The 16,200-nt window shown below is 44.1% G+C and overlaps 1 protein-coding gene across 5 annotated transcripts in view; it reads right to left on the bottom strand.

Annotated features, from left to right (window-relative positions):
- The window catches only part of LOC132832463 (uncharacterized), a 33,065-nt gene extending 23,551 nt beyond the window's left edge, over positions 1–9,514 (bottom strand). For all 5 annotated transcript variants that reach the window (XR_009646943.1, XM_060850489.1, XM_060850491.1 and 2 more), the window contains exons 1-3: positions 9,351–9,514; positions 5,113–5,418; positions 518–781 (exon numbers count right to left, since the gene is read on the bottom strand). Coding sequence is in view for 4 of the 5 variants with exons in the window: in XM_060850489.1 (XP_060706472.1) it covers positions 518–781; positions 5,113–5,418; positions 9,351–9,417 (637 nt within the window). In the remaining variant the exon portion in view is untranslated. The remainder of the gene's footprint in view (positions 1–517; positions 782–5,112; positions 5,419–9,350) is intronic.
- Positions 9,515–16,200: the final 6,686 nt, after the last annotated feature.

Genomic DNA, 16,200 nt, shown 5'->3' with positions numbered 1-16,200 from the left:
ATTGCCCATAGAGTTAGGTGCATTAGTCAGGGATAAATGTAGGGGAATGGGTCTGGGTGGGTTGTTCTTCGGAGGGTCGGTGTGGACTTGTTCGGCCAAAGGTTCCACACTGTAGGGAATCTTTCTATTTATCTAATCTTAGAATCCCCCACACTTGGGAAAGAACACCTGCTATTCATCTTATCCATAGCCCTCATGAAATTTATAAAACTCTACCAACTTCCCACGCTCCAGTGAAAGATGTCTCAGTCTGTCCAGCCTCTCCTTCTAACTCAAACCCCCCGATTCCCAGCAACACCCTGGGAAATCTTTTCTGAATCCTTTCCAGCTTGATAATATCCTTCCTGTAACAGGGTGACCAGAACTGGACACAGTGCTCCAGAAGGGGCCTCACCTGTACCACCTCATCATGAAGTCCCAACATTCAAAGGTATTTTTGTTCTGGCTGAGCACAAGGCATGGCAGTGAAATATCATTTTTAACTATGAAATGGAACCGATTGCCAGGTGTGACTCACCGTGTAGAATAAGAGAATGTGCATTGCTGTTCTTGCTGAACATGTTTTCCACGATGCAGGTGTAGATCCCGCAGTCTGTTTCGGTGACTTTAACAATGGTCAGCTTGCTGTTGTTCTGCAACAACTGATAATGTTGGCTATTCTTTATCACATCAGGACCTTTCTTCCACAGAATGGAACTTGCTTTCCCTCCAGCCACTAGACAGATCAGCTCAACAGTGGAATCCACATAGGTAGCTTTGATCAAAGGTTCTGCCATTGGTTCTGTGGCGGAGAATAAATAGTCAGGTAAATAGGTCTGAGCATGAAGTGCTATGAGCCTGAACAGACTCCCTCAGAATATTTTAAGAAGGTAGCCCAGACCCTACTCTTTTTTCTTATTTTAAAGGCAAATGTATTGGGCCTGGTCCAAGTGCAATGCAACCAATCAAACTACTCAACTATTAAGCAAAACACAATTTACTTAAACACTACAGTTAAAATTCAAACAAACTTAACTCGATTGGAAAACTTACCAGAATAATAGATACAGTAACTGTTGGTAATTGACTGTTCCAATACAGTAACATCCCATAAGCACACCCCCGTGGCAAAAAGGCAAACTCAGACACAGGTTCTCACATGCAGTTCTCCACTCCAGGAGGAAATAAACATCGAGAGAGATTTCAGAGAGAATAGCAGCCAGGAGACATACATTCAAGCTTCCAACTCTGTTGTGACCCCAATAGCTTCTGCTTAAAGCTACACCCAGAAATCCTGATCTGTAAGAGCTGACCACAGCCATTCAGGCTGTTAGAAAAAGTACCCACAAGCTGTTTACTCAAGTAGTTCTGGCAGAGTATTTGTAACCTCTGTCTGACAACTAAGAACATTTTCTTGTACATACTTAACAAATTCTGCTCTATCCATGCCCTTAACATGATGGCAGTCCCAGTCAATGTTTCAATTAAGTCACCTAGGGCTCTTCTAAACTCCAGAGAACACAGGCCTAGTCTCTTGAGCTATTTCTTATAAGACAATCCTCACCCTCCAGGTATTAGTCCTGCTGGTGAAATATTCAACACACTACCTGACGGGGGAGCACTTAATCGCTTATCTCAGCAGCAGGAATCTGATTTTATGCCTCTCACAAGATTAATTTTACACTTTACTTTGTTCTGTCAATGCGGCGAGACTGGAAAATCCCACACTCATAATCCCATCAAAGTCTGTACACCTCCAACATCACCCCGCTGTGTCCCTACTTCTGCTGAAATTCTCACACGGTTTCTCCCCTCACCCACCCTCAACAGGGTGAGGAGGTGGTGACCCAATGTTAGGGTAACTACTGTATGACCTCCAACCCCAGTTTATTAGTCTAAGAGATATAGCATTGAATCCACCGTGGTAGATAAGGAAACCGGAATTCAATTTCCTTCCTAAAATCTGGAATTAAATGACGATCATGTCATTCCCCCCCCCCCCCCCCCCTGTCAGTTGTTTTAAAACTATCTAGTTAGCTAATGTCCTTCAGGAAAGGAAATCTGCCATCCTTACCAGGTCTGGCCTACATGTGGTTCCAACCCACAGCAATGTGGCTGTCTCTTAATTGTCCTGTGGGGGCAATTAGAGATAGACAATAAACATTGGTCTGGTGAGTGATGCCCACATCCCGTGAATAAATTTGAAAAGAAAACTTCACTATTCCAATTTTCTCCTGGTTAGTCTCCCAACTTCCATCCTTCAACTCATCTAAACCTCTGCTCTTCCCATCCTATCCGGCACCAAGAACCATCACACATCATCCCGATCCTCGCTGGCTGAACTGGCTCTTTAACTCGCTGGGTTGTGGACTGCTTAAGAGCCTCAGAGTTCTCAAATGGGTGCTCCAGGGGTCATGTGATGTGTCCACCATATTACCAGAATGCAAGAAAGGTTGAGGAAATGGCACGGTGGCTCAGTGGTTAGCACACCTGCCTCACAGCACCAGGGACCCAGGTTCAAATCCACCCTCAGTCGACTTCCTGTGTGGAGTTTGCACCTTCTCCCAGTGTCTGCATGGGGTTTGCTCCAGTTTCCTCCATAGTCACAAAGATGTGGTTTAGAGGGATATGGGCCAAGTGCTGGCAAACGGAACTAGATTAATTTAGGATATCTGATCGATATGGAACGAGGGTGTTTCCATGCTGTACACCCCTATGACACTATGTGCAGGTTTGGTGTTAAATGGCCCATTGCTTCCAGATTAGCCATGGGAAATGTGGAGTTATCGGGATAGGGTAGAGGGTGGGTCTGGGCAGGATGCTTGTCGGAAGGTCAGTATGGACTCTATGGGCCAAATAGCCTGTTTCATACTATGGGGATTCTGTGTAAGTGGCGGGCACTGCGTTTTATGTGGAATATGCTGGTGGACAGACATCACTGCCCTCAGGTAGGACAGAAGGACCTCCCCCACTGCCGTTCCACCTTCTCTTCTATCAGCCTGACTCCAGATCGCAAACACCGACCATCACTGCTCCCTAGTCCATCGGCTGGATTCGGGAATAATCCCAACCAGGTCTCCACTGGAGGCCACTGTGACCGCAGCACATTTACTGGAATCTTTCACTGTAAAATAGGACCAGAGGAACTGTCTGAATCCTTCCAAATCCTTACGGCTTCTTCTACTGAGCTCATCAGTAACATTTTTCAGATCCATTAAATCAAGGCCTGACCTAAAAATAGTAAATGTGACATTCATTCTTAATCCTGTCCAATCCACACACCCCAATTCCAGCACGGTCCCCTCGCTCTGATTTATGAAACAGTTCACCACTACAGTCAAGAAGATGTGGCTGTGTATCGACGGTTTGAGCTGTAAAGAAGGGCTGGGAATGTTTTCAGTGGAACGCAGGAGGTGACCTCATAGAAGTATATAAAATCATAAGGGGTACAGGTAGAATTCATGGTGAATGTCTTTTCCCCAGGATTGGGGGGTGGGGGGGGAGGTTTCAAGACAAGGGGGCACATTTGTAAGGTCGGAGGAGAGAGATTTAAAAGCACACGAGGCTGGTCCGCGTGCGGAATGAACTTCCTGAGGGTGTGCTGGATGCGGACACAGTTATAACGTTTAAAGGACATTTGCTTCAGCAAATGTTTAGGAAATGTTTGAGTGGATAAGGGCCAGGAGCAGGCAGATGGGACTAGTTTAATTTGGGATTGTGTTCAGCATGGACTGGTTGGACTGAAGGGTCTGTTTCTGTGCTGTATGACTCTACAACTTCACACCATACATCGCACTTCCCTCAGAGCTGTGAACCTGTGAAATTCTCTCCCACAGGAAGCTGTTGGGGTCAGTTTGTCAGATATATTCAAGACATGGCCCTTGTGGCTAAAGGGATCAAGGGGGGATTGCAGAGAGAGAGAGAAAAAGATAGAGAGAGATTGAGAGAGAGAGACAGACAGATAGACAGAGACACTCAGAGCCAAAGACAGAGACAGAGAGAGATACAGACAGAGAAAGAGAGACACAGAGGAGAGAGAGAGAGAGAGACACACACACACACACACACAGAGACACAGAGAAAGAGAGAAAGAGAGAGAGAGAGAGAGACACAGACAGAGATAGACAGACAGAAAAAGAGAGAAAAAGACAGGGAAATAGACAGAGAAACAGAGAGAGAGACAGACAGACAGAGAGACACACACACACACACACACACACATACAGAAATAGAGAGACAAAGAGAGAGATAGAGGCAGCGACAGAGAGAGAGAGAGGGGACCGGTGTTGGTTTAATCTGAGGGTCACCAGGCTACAGAGAGGAATGAGGTCAAGAACATGGGACCTACACAATGAAGTCACACTGTTAGCATCATTCTGCACCTAAAACAGCCACACAGCCAACTGAGCTAACCAACCACCCTACCAATATAGGTCTGTAAGGCAGAGTGTTGCCAATGGCATGGGTTGAATTCCTATTCGGAGTTGAGGTCATTGTGAAGATCCCACATACTCAACCTTACCCCTTCCCTAAGATCTGGTGACCTTCAGTTATACTCACCACAAGTCATCCCTCTCTCAACGAGACAGAATGGCCTCTGGGACTATGATGATGAGTAGAGCAACAAAGATAGATCACAAATCCCACAGAATTCCTTAATTCAGATACAGCATGACAACAGAAGCTGAATATCAATTTCTGTCATTTGCTTCTTCCATTCTGATCAGTAGTTTCTGTTTCATCTTGAATGAAGACAAGCAGTTTGCTTAATGGGACAGTGCGGAACAAGATGGATTAACATAAAAAAACTAGAGCTGGACCATCTTACACAGAAATCATTTAAGTATTCGCCCCCCCGCCCCTTGCAATACCACCACAGGAAGAACAGTGGAATTGACTGCTGGGAGGTCATGTGAAAATTGTCACAACCGAGGTCAATATCTTTCCAACTGGGTAATGGAACTGGCAGAACAGGTCAATGGAAGCCAGGTACAGGTGAACCATGGAATGACAGAATGGATTAGAGGGGCTGAATTCCTGTTACAATTCTGAGGCAGTGTTGTCAAGTTGTAAACTGTTCGAGATTTGAAATGTGCATCATTTTCAAAGAGATGAAAAATTGAAATCACTTACCAATGAGTTTCAGATCCATACTCCTCTTCCAGTTACTACCCACAGTGATGGTATAAACTCCTTGGTCACTGGAATTCAGATTGGTCAACGTCACTAATCCATTGGTTGTATTAAAATGTAAACGGGATTTGAAGGCATCATTCGGTTTTTGTATTGGGGAATTTGGTACATAATCCAAAATAGTGACAAGTTTTCCATCGCTGCCGGTGAACGTCCATTCAACCTGACTGTCGCTGAGATTAGCTCCGTGTTCAGGATCCAGTAAAACTGATGAACCAATAGCAGCCAACACCTCGCCCCCTCCAGCTGATTGACATGAAAAGTAAAAACAAATATAATCCATTAACATGTGACAGTGAAGCACTGGAAATCAGGAACAATTCTGAAGGAAGATTGTACAGTTTGCCAAGAGATGTCTGGAGACTACAAGACATTCAGAAACCTTTTACAGCAATTGAGGTAATCCTTGAAATACAGGCAATGGAGGACATTTAAACACAGCAAACTCCAGACGATCTGTTTCTGCTATTAATAATTGTGATAAGTGCCAGTCCTAACACCAGAGACAACTCCCCAGTGTCTCTTCAGAATGGTACCATGGGACCTTCACATTCAGCTAAGGGCACATGGGACATGTACCGAGCGTCTCATCTGAAAGGCATCATCTGTGACACTTCAGTCCTGCCTCAGGAAGAAGTGAGCAAAGATAGAAGCTGGTGGCAAGGAATGGCTGAGAGAGAGGGGGAGAGGAAGAGGAAGAGCTCCGAGGCCAAGTCACAACAGGAAGAGAAAGAGTCCCGAGCAGAGCAGAGGTGGTACATGGAAAGGGCCCAGAGTGAGCTGAATATTAAGGAAAGGCCGAGAATGAAGACAACAGAGAGGAAGAGACCAAAGCTAAGAGGATGGAAAAATAACCCACAGAGAAAGGGCTCAGAGGGAAGTGGGGGAGAAAAAAATGCCAGAGGCAAGCTCCACCATGTGACACAGTCAGGAATAAATTTTGCCCATGAACTGACATCAATCTGCTTTTTAAATTAACAAATCCTTCAAAGTTCCCATGAAACATTCCCTCTGATCTTCTCAAGATTAGGAGCCAACCTTAGGTCAAGAAAAGAAGATCGGCTTCGGAAGTTAGTTACTTGGATGATCATCGTTGCAGTTCTGGAGGAACTGGCTTCAGTGACAGTACTGGAGAACCTTCTACTCCCTTCCCTCTTGAGTTTGAGTACCTCGCAAGATATCTCTGGTTCTTCAGTGGCCAGATGTGCTTTTAGGAGGTGAACCAAGTCTCAGTGCCTTATAGAAGGGTGCTGAGAGAAACAGTGATGTTGCTAAAACCTTTGCCCTACTATGAAGAACTGAAGAGGCACAACACTTCTGTCCATATGGAGGAAGCTTCTCACGTGAAACCTCCTGAACCATCTCCCACTCAACAGCAAAGACATACATCCAGAGATTCAATCATCCACCTACATAAATAATCTTTGTCAATTGATATATCCAAGTAATGTCTGAAATAATGTAAAGAGCTCAACATGCTTTTATCCGATCTGTTAAAGGGCTTTGACTCCATCAATCATGGAACCCTTGGGAAAGTCCTCCGAAGACTTGAATGTCAATCAAAAGCTACTTTAGATTCAGGATGATATGATGAGACAGGGGACGTCTTGAGGCACAATGGTTTCTGATCCAGAAACTCTGGGTGTGAGTCCAGTTCCAGGATTTGGTGGCTATGGATGGTGCATTCACAACAGGCTGAGGTTCCACTTGACTATGACTCAAAACAGAATTTTGGGCCGAGCCAATTACTGTGATATACTTGGATTGTCAAGTATTTCTCACTAAAGGTGTACTAAATAAGGCTCACAGAGGTTGTGGGGCTGTTGGGGGGGGGGGGGGGGGTAGGGAGGGTAAGTAACATGCATTTTTTTCATTATTCCTGGAATCTGGGCATTGCTCGCTGGGCCACCATTTATTGCTCATCCCTAATTGCCCAGAGGGCAGTTAGGAGTCAACTATCTTGTTGTGGGTCTGCAATCACATGTGGGCCAGACCAGGTAAGGAAGGCAGTTCCTTTCCCTGAAGGACATTAGTGAACTGGATAGAGTTTTTCTGACAATTGGCAAAGTCAACGTCAGACTCTTAATTCCAGATTGTTATTGAATTCAATTTGAGTCTGGATGCAAGCCCAAATCCCCAGGATATTACCTGGATTTCTGGATTAATAGTCCACTGGTAATACCACTAAGCCATTGCTTCCCCAATGGTTGGTCAGGATCACCAATGGAACCTCCACAAAGTCTATCAAAATGAAACTAGGGCCAAGCGCCAATTCTAAGAACTTTGAGAAAATTATCCTTTCACTCAGCATTGGAAAACTGAAGTCCTCTTTAAACCAGCACCCAGAGCTAATGAACTGTTTCTGACAATTAAGGTCAACGATCCCTGCACTTTGCCAGACCCTTTGAATCTGCAAGATGGGCAGTCTAACAGCACCATCTTTTCCCAAACCAATTGCTGGGCATCCTGGCACTAATCAGTCAAAACCCATTCTGGTGGGAGGTCCCTGTTACTTAGACACCTGACACTAGACCCCTGAGCAACGTAGAAATTGATGCCAGTAGGACAATAGCAGAAACACTTTAAAGGACACCCTGAGAAGTATCACTGAAAAGATTAAACATCGCCAATCAACTCAGGATGGATCCTGGCTTGTATTGAGCCAAAAAGGTTCAATCAGGAAGGCACCGAACACACTGAAATACTTCAGGTAGCAGGACAGGTCACCGAGTCACAGAGCTGTAGAGCATGGAAACAGACCCTTCAGTCCAACTCATCCATGCTGACTGGCTATTCCAAATTAATCTAGTCCCATTTACCAACATTTGGCCTATATCCCGCTAAACCCTCCCTAAACCTGTAGCCGTACCAGCCTTGACCACTTCCTCTAGCAACTCATTCCATGCATACACCGTCTTCTGTGTGAAAAGGTTGACCATTAGGCACTTTTAAATCTTTCCCTCTCACCCAAAACCTATGCCCTCTAGTATTAGACCCTCTCACCCTGGGAAAAAGACTCTGTCTATCCATACCCCTCATGATTCTATAAACCTCTATAAGGTCACCTCTCAGCCTCCGATGTGCCAAGGAAAATAGCCCCAGCCCATTCAGCCTCTCCTATAGTCAAACCCTTCCAAACCTGGCAACATCCTTGTAAATCTTTTCCAAACCTTTTCAAGTTTCACAACATCCTTGCTAATAGCAGGGAGACCAGAATTGCACACAATATTACAAAAGTAACTAATGTCCTGTATAGCTGCAACATGACCTCCCAATTCCTATACTCAATGCACTGACCAATACAGACGGGCATACCAAATGCCTTCCTCACTATTCTGTCTACCTGTGACTCAATTTTTCAGGGACTATGAACCTGCACTCCAAGATCTCTTTGTTCAGCAATACTCCCCAGTATCTTACCATTAAAGTAGACAAATTGGTTAAGAAGGCACATGTGAATGAGGAAGTGAGGACTGCAGATGCTGGAGATCAGAGCTGAAAATGTGTTGCTGGAAAATCGCAGCAGGTCAGGCAGCATCCAAGGAGCAGGAGAATCGATGTTTCGGGCATGAGCCCTTGCTGCTCCTTGGATGCTGCCTGACCTGCTGCGATTTTCCAGCAACACGTGAGTGAGTTTTGAGAAGGTTTGTAGCTCAGATTGAGGTTCTGGATGCAGGTTTGCTCACTGAGCTGGACGGTTCATTCTCAGACGTTTCGTCACCATACTAGGTAACGGACGAAGCACTGCTGGTGTTTCCTGCTTTCTATTTATATGTTTGGGTTTGCGTGGGAAACGGGAGCAAACCCACGCAGACACGGGGAGAATGTGCAAACACCACAGAGACAGTCGCCCAAAGGTGGAATCGAACCGGGTCCCGGGCGCCGTGCCGCTGCTGTATCTGCTGTATTGATTCTGAAGGAAATGCCGAGGAATCTGGCTGTTTCAGCAAAGGCAACATTCTTGTTACAAGCTCCAAGGGGATGAAAATATTCGAGGCATCTTTTGCGCCTTCTCGATCCTGAACATGTCCCTGCAGAGACACACACAGGGAGATTCCGGAGCCTGAGCTGCTCACGGCTCGCTCCGGGAGGAGACTGGGATCCGCCTGGGATTGTCGCAGCCCCTTTCCCTGCAGATCCTGCGGGGAATTCAATCCCCAATGAGGGCAGGTCCTCACCTCCTGCAGCGATCCCCCGGAGGAAGCCCAGCAGCAGCAGCAGCACCGGAGCGGATCGGGGATCCATCCGCGGTCCCCGAACTTTTCGCCCGGGGAATCAATGGGGACGGCGCTGTCCGGTTTCACATTCCGCCAATTTCCACAAACACCGTCTTCCGCATCAGGACAGAACGGGAGGGGCGGGGCCACACTGACATCACCGCAGGGGGTGGGGTCAGTCTGATCTCACCTCTGCACGAGGGAAGGAGACTGTCTGACGTCACCTGTACACAGGTGGTGGGGTGAGTCTGACGTCACCTGGACGCCGAGGGGGGATTGTATGACGTCATCCGTAAATGGGGAGGAGACTATATGACATCACCTGTACACTGGTGGTGGGGTGAGTCTGATGTCACCTGGACACTGAGGGAGATTGTATGACGTCATCCATAGACGGGTGGAGGCTGTATGACGTCACAAGCATACAGCGGGCAGTGTCAGTTTGCCATCACCGGTTTACAGGGGGAAGGAATCAGTCTGACGTCACCTGTACACATGGGGCGGAGACTGCCAGACGTCACCTGTAAACGGAGCGCGGAGATAGTCTGACGTCACCTGTACGCAAAGGGAGGTGACAGTCTGGCATCACCAGGACACAGAGGAAGGAGACTGTCAGACCTCACCTGTTAACGGGAGGGCGTGGTTGGAGGCCGTCTGACGTCAGCTGTACACATATGGAGGTGACAAGTCAGGCATCATCTGTACATAGGGGAGGTGACTAATACAACCTGTACATGGGAGAAGGAGTCAGTCTGATATCACCTGTAGAGGAATTGCGGAGGAGACAATCTGGCATGTTCTGTACACAGCAGAAGGAATCAGTCTGACATTATCTGTACACAGAGGGAGGAGACTGTCTAATCCCACCTGAACACGGAATGCAGGACATGAGCCAAACTGCCCCCACCTGTACACAGGTATGGGCTGAGAAAATTATCCCTCTCCTGCAGATAAAGGGTGAGTTGGGTTTTCTTGTTTTCGCCTGGTCAGAGGCGATGAACTGACAGAATCTGATCTTACCACATACAATGCCAGGGCTGAGTCTGTCTATCTTCAAATGTGCATGGAGCTGGGTTGGTCAGACATGCAAGACCATAAGATATAGGAGTGAAAGTAAGGCCATTTGGCCCATCAAGTCCACTCCACTATTAAACATGGCCAACGGGCATTTCAACTCCACTTACCTGCATTCCCCCCATAGCCCTTAATTCCTTGTGAGATCAAGAGATTTAACGTCCCAGCCTCCACTGTGCTCCGTGGCAATGAATTCCACAGGCCCACCACTCTCTGGCTGAAAAAATGTCTCCTCATTTCTGTTCTAAATTGACTCCCTCTAATTCCATATATAAGGAGTGACACAGGTGCAGTCTGACTGACTCAAATGGGCTTACATATAATATAGTTGCTGTGTAATTCATTGTGTCTTGAATGTCAATATGGAACTGCTATTAACATGACATAGAAATATTGTTACATTGGAGTTAGTCGTGTAGATTTTGGCCAATATAGTTAGAAGGATTTGAGGGTTTTTTGGTTGAGGGAAAACACAAATAGCTTGAAAAACATTTTGGTTTCAAGTTTGGTTTGCTGGAAATTAGATTTATAAAACAGCTTCTCATGAAGATGGAGATAATTTAGAACAATTGGGAAATTGGTTATCTCATTATAAAGGAGTTTAGTTTGACTGTTCCAGACCAGAAGTTTTGGTTATAACTCTGAAGGGGTTATTCAAATTTGAGAAAGTCTAAAACGAAAACTGAAATTGCTGGAAAAGCTCACAATATCTGGCAGCATCTGTAAAGAGAAATCAGAGTTAACGTTTCAGGTCCAGTGGCCTTTCTTCAGAACTCAACTGGACTCTGAGGAAGGGTCAAAGATTTCTCTTCACAGATGCTGCCAGACTTGCTGAGCTTTTCTAGCAATTTCTATTTTTTGTTTCTAATTTACAGCATCCACAGTTCTTTTGCTTTTACTGAGAGAGTCTAAGTTCATTGGTGGCATGGTGGCTCAGTGGTTAACACTGCTGCCTCACAGCGCTAGAGACCCAGGTTCGATTACAGCCTCAGGTGACTATGTGGAGTTTGCACATTCTCCCCGTGTCTGTGTGGATTTCCTCCAGGTGCTCTGGTTTCCTCCCACAGTCCAAAGATGTGCAGATAAGGTGAATTGGCCATGATAAATTGCCCACAGTGTTAGGTGCATTAGTCAGAGGCAAATGGGTCTGGGTGGGATACTCTTCAGAGGGTCGATATGGACCTGTTGGGTGAAAGGGCCTGTTCCCCACTGGATGGAATCTAATCTACTGAAGAAAAGTGCTATCAGATTCTCAAGTCTGGAAATTATAGGCAACAGTTAAGTCAATTCATAGAGGTTTTTAGAGAAGAAACCAATAGTACCCCTTTATGATACTCTCTCATCTTTGAGTGTCATAAAGAAGTGCTTTTGGATGTAGGTTTGCTCGCTGAGCTGAAAGGTTCATTTCCAGACGTTTCATCACCTTACTAGGTAACATCTTCAGTGGACTTCATGTGAAGCAATGCTGAAACATCCTGCTTTCTATTTATATGTTTGGAGTTTATATATAAAGGAGTGCTATTGGTTTAAATGAGATTTTATCTGTGTTTTGAAATATTTCAAATTACGTATGTTTAGATAGTTTGATTTATTTTATTTTAATTCTTTTGCATAACAATCTTGTGTTTTGTGTTAAAACCTAATCTGCAGTTTTACTTGCCTAGATTCCATTGAATTTCTACCTTATTACAAACTATAAAATAAGTTACCGTAAAGTATATATAAATCACACATCTTACATCACACTACCCCAAAGAAGGATCAAAATATATCTTTAGCAAGCTCATTCATTACTCATCAAAAATTACCTGCACATAATTTCTGTATCACAATACAGTCATACCATATTGACATTAAGCATGCAATGGGTTACACAGCAACCATATTTATACATAAATCCATGTCAATGTTAGTTGGTATCCTTCATAGATGCTCTCAATAATGCATCCACTATGACATTTTTTGTTCCGGGTACATGAACAATTTTGAAATTATATGGTTGGAAAATAACCTATTGAGCCAGAATTCAATTTGGGATCTGATTTGTCGTATAATAATATCAAGATTAAAGTGGTGCTGGAAAAACACAGCAGGTCAGGCAGCATCCGAGGAGCAGGAAAATCGACGTTTCGGGCAGGAGTCCTTCATCAGGAATCACATCAGCTGGACTGATAACAATATGAACATGCGAAGTACAGTGAAAGATAGGCCATTCAGCCTGTTGAGTGTGCTCTATCATTTAACAAGATCATGGCTAATCGGAGGGCAACCTGAAATCTACATTACCACCTACATCTGTTAACTATATCAATCCCTTGCTTAATATATCTATCTCTGCTTAAGAATACCCAAGGGTTCTGCTTTCACCACCTCTTCAGGGAGAGAGCACCAATCACTCATGACATTCAGCGAGAAGTTCTTTGTAGTCTAATTTTTGTACAAAGTGGGTCATTCCTCATTTTTAAACATTGACCCCAGTTCTACATTATCCCATGAGAAGAAAAATCCTATCCATCTTTGCACTTTGAAGACTCTTCAGGGTATTTAATGTTTCAATCAAGTCAACTCTTACCTTTCTAAACTGTAATGGGCATAAGAGAAGAAAGTGAGGTCTGCAGATGCTGGAGATCAGAGCTGAAAATGTGTTGCTGGAAAAGCGCAGCAGGTCAGGCAGCATCCAAGGAACAGGAAATTCGACATTTCGGGCATTAGCCCTTCTTCAGGAATGAGGAAAGTGTGTCCAGCAGGCTAAGATAAAAGGTAGGGAGGAGGGACTTGGGGGAGGGGCGATGGAGATGTGATAGGTGGAAGAAGGTCAAGGTGAGGGTGATAGGCCAGTGTGGGGTGGGGGCGGAGAGGTCAGGAAGAAGATTGAAGGTTAGGAAGGCGGTGCTGAGTTCGAGGGATTCGACTGAGACAAGGTGGGGGGAGGGGAAATGAGGAAACTGGAGAAATCTGAGTTCATCCCTTGTGGTTGGAGGGTTCCTCCAACTCAGCACCTCATCTCCATCTCCATCGCCCCTCCCCCAAGTCCCTCCTCCCTACCTTTTATCTTAGCCTGCTGAACACACTTTCCTCATTCCTGATGAAGGGCTTATGCCCGAAACATCGAATTTCCTGTTCCTTGGATGCTGCCTGACCTGCTGCGCTTTTCCAGCAACACATTTTCAGCTGTAATGGGCATAAGCCCAACTTATCCAACCTTTCATCATAAACCCAATCCAGGTGTGAGTTGAGTAAAACCTCCTGGAACTGCCTCCAATGCATTTACCTTAAGTAAGGTGACCCTGACTGTGCACAGTTCTCCAGTACAACTGAAGCAGAACCTTTGTACTTTACTCAAGTCCATTTGAGATAAAGGATAACTTTTGACCAGCTTTCCTAAATTCCTGCTGGACTTGCACATTGACATCCTGCAGTCCAAGTACAGGGAAGCTTAGATTGCTCTCTGCTTCCAAATTCGGCAATCTTTCATGGTTTCATGAGCACCTCATCAGCCAAATTGGTGCTTTTTGGAGCGGATAGACTAAATAAACCACTCGACACCTGGAATCCACTTGCAGCATCAAAGAGCTGTTGAAATTACACCAGAGGGAAGAAATCTCTGGGGGTCAGAAGTTTTTTCAATGAACGAAGGAAAGACAGACATTTTTATACACTTGTTTCCAGCCCACCTTTACCAATTATAGACCAATCATATTATTAATCAATTACAAACACTATATTTACCAGACACCCTTCTCTCTATCCTTGGTGGTTTCACAATGCAAGCTGTATTTAACCACATTCCAATATTGCTGACTTCTGTAATTCAATCCTCCCTGCAAGTGGTCTCCCTTATTGCCTAAGCTGTCTTGTCCATAGGATTTTTCATGGAATCTCTTTAATGCTGATTGGGTTTTTGTTTGTAAGGTTATATGTCAAAATTTATAACTATGATTATCTGAAAATTTTAATCTTGGACTATTTTAATCTTGTTTCCTTGGACATGTTCTTCCTACAGAGCTACTATTGTTCTAATTTAAGACTTACTTCAGTACAATCTATACCAAGCAAACTATTCTCAGGCAGCTGAAAACTACTTTCGGCCATTTTGTGCTGCCTTCAGCCGTGGGCAGTCATTCGGCCATTTTGTGCTGCTTTCAACTGTGAACAACCCTTTGTCTATTTTGTGCTGTTTTCAGCCATGGGCAGTGCCGACACTATTAATTATATTTGTAGGACTCGAGAGATGGTTCTGCTGAAAATTTTTGAACAGTTAAGGGGTAAATTAGAAAGGAGATCCCTTAAGGCAATAACCGCAGGATTAATATCTGAACCACAAGAAAACTGGCCTATGATAAATAAATTCAAGGAGTTAAATGCACGCCTCAAAGTTTGGTGTGTGGGATTTTTCTTCTGTCAGACAGTAGTGAATCTGTGAAATTCTTTACCACAGAGGGCTGCAGAGGCTGGGTCATTAATTATTTTAACGCTGAGATAGACAGATTTTTATCAAGGATTTTGTGGATAGGCAGGATAGTGGAGTTGAGGATTATCAGATCAACTGTGAATGATCCCATTGAATGGCAGAGCAACCTGACGGACTGAAAACCAACTTTTGCTCCTACATCCTATGGTCTTACCATTTAGATAAGATGCTTTTCTTTCTGCCTAAATGGGCAACTTTGCATTTTTGTACATTATGTTCTATTTGCCATATTCTTCCCCACTCACCCAAGCTTTTTATATCTGTTTGTAAACTCTTGGTCTCCTCTTCACAACTTAATTTTTCTGATCTATTTTTGGGCCATCAGCAAATTTGACATCCTCCATCCCTGACTGATGTTATTTATGTAAATTATAGACAATTGAGGTCCTGGTACATATCGCTCTGGAACTCATTTTCATATATCTTGTCACCTTGAAAAAGACGTTTTTAGCCTCCTTCTATGCATGTTAACATGCTGCCATCTACATGATGACCTTTTATTTTTCACAATTCTAAAATTTCAAACTGACCTCCTTTATGGAAGGAATTATTCACGATGACCCATGCAATCCCATAACTCTGCATCGACTGAATATTTCAGCATTTTCTGCTACATTACTCCCTTTAGTGATGCATTCTATAAATCAGCAATTCCCTTCATCGGAATTTGGCCCTTCCATTTCTCTTTATCCCTTCCTTGTGAGATAAGTTGATAACCCATCATATGTGAGAATGCAAATTTCTCTTCCTTAACCCTGGAGGTTGCTTGCTAGAAATGCTGGGTAATATCCTCCCACTGAAGATTATGGGTATTGTATTTTCTTTAAAGCTAATTGTTAGCTCCAAACAAACAGACAAACCCGTACACTTGGCTTTGAATTGCAAGAATCCAGACTTGTAGTAAATTAATATTGAAATACATATAAATATATCTCGTAGTTTCAGCGCAATTTAATTACTAAATCCTCAGGCAGCAAATTGAAAATTGCTACCACAGTCCTCCAGTCTTTCACGATGTTCAAAAAACAATTTCATATCTTGTAAAACCTAGTCTTCTCCCATCTAACCATATTGTGCTACAGTTCTCTCTAAAGTGGAGAAATCTTAAGCGCTCTATTAATTAATAATGGCTACCAAATACAAGCAGATATCAGAAAGAATTAGGTTCTATAGTTACTACTGGACAATCAGTTATAGTTGATGCTTGGAGCCAATATAGTAATTTTTATATTTATACATAATGTTAGTATAACAATTATCACAGAG

This window comes from Hemiscyllium ocellatum, chromosome 35 (assembly GCF_020745735.1).
Source record: "Hemiscyllium ocellatum isolate sHemOce1 chromosome 35, sHemOce1.pat.X.cur, whole genome shotgun sequence".
Lineage (NCBI taxonomy): Eukaryota > Metazoa > Chordata > Chondrichthyes > Orectolobiformes > Hemiscylliidae > Hemiscyllium > Hemiscyllium ocellatum.
This window is presented reverse-complemented; position numbering and strand designations above follow the sequence as displayed.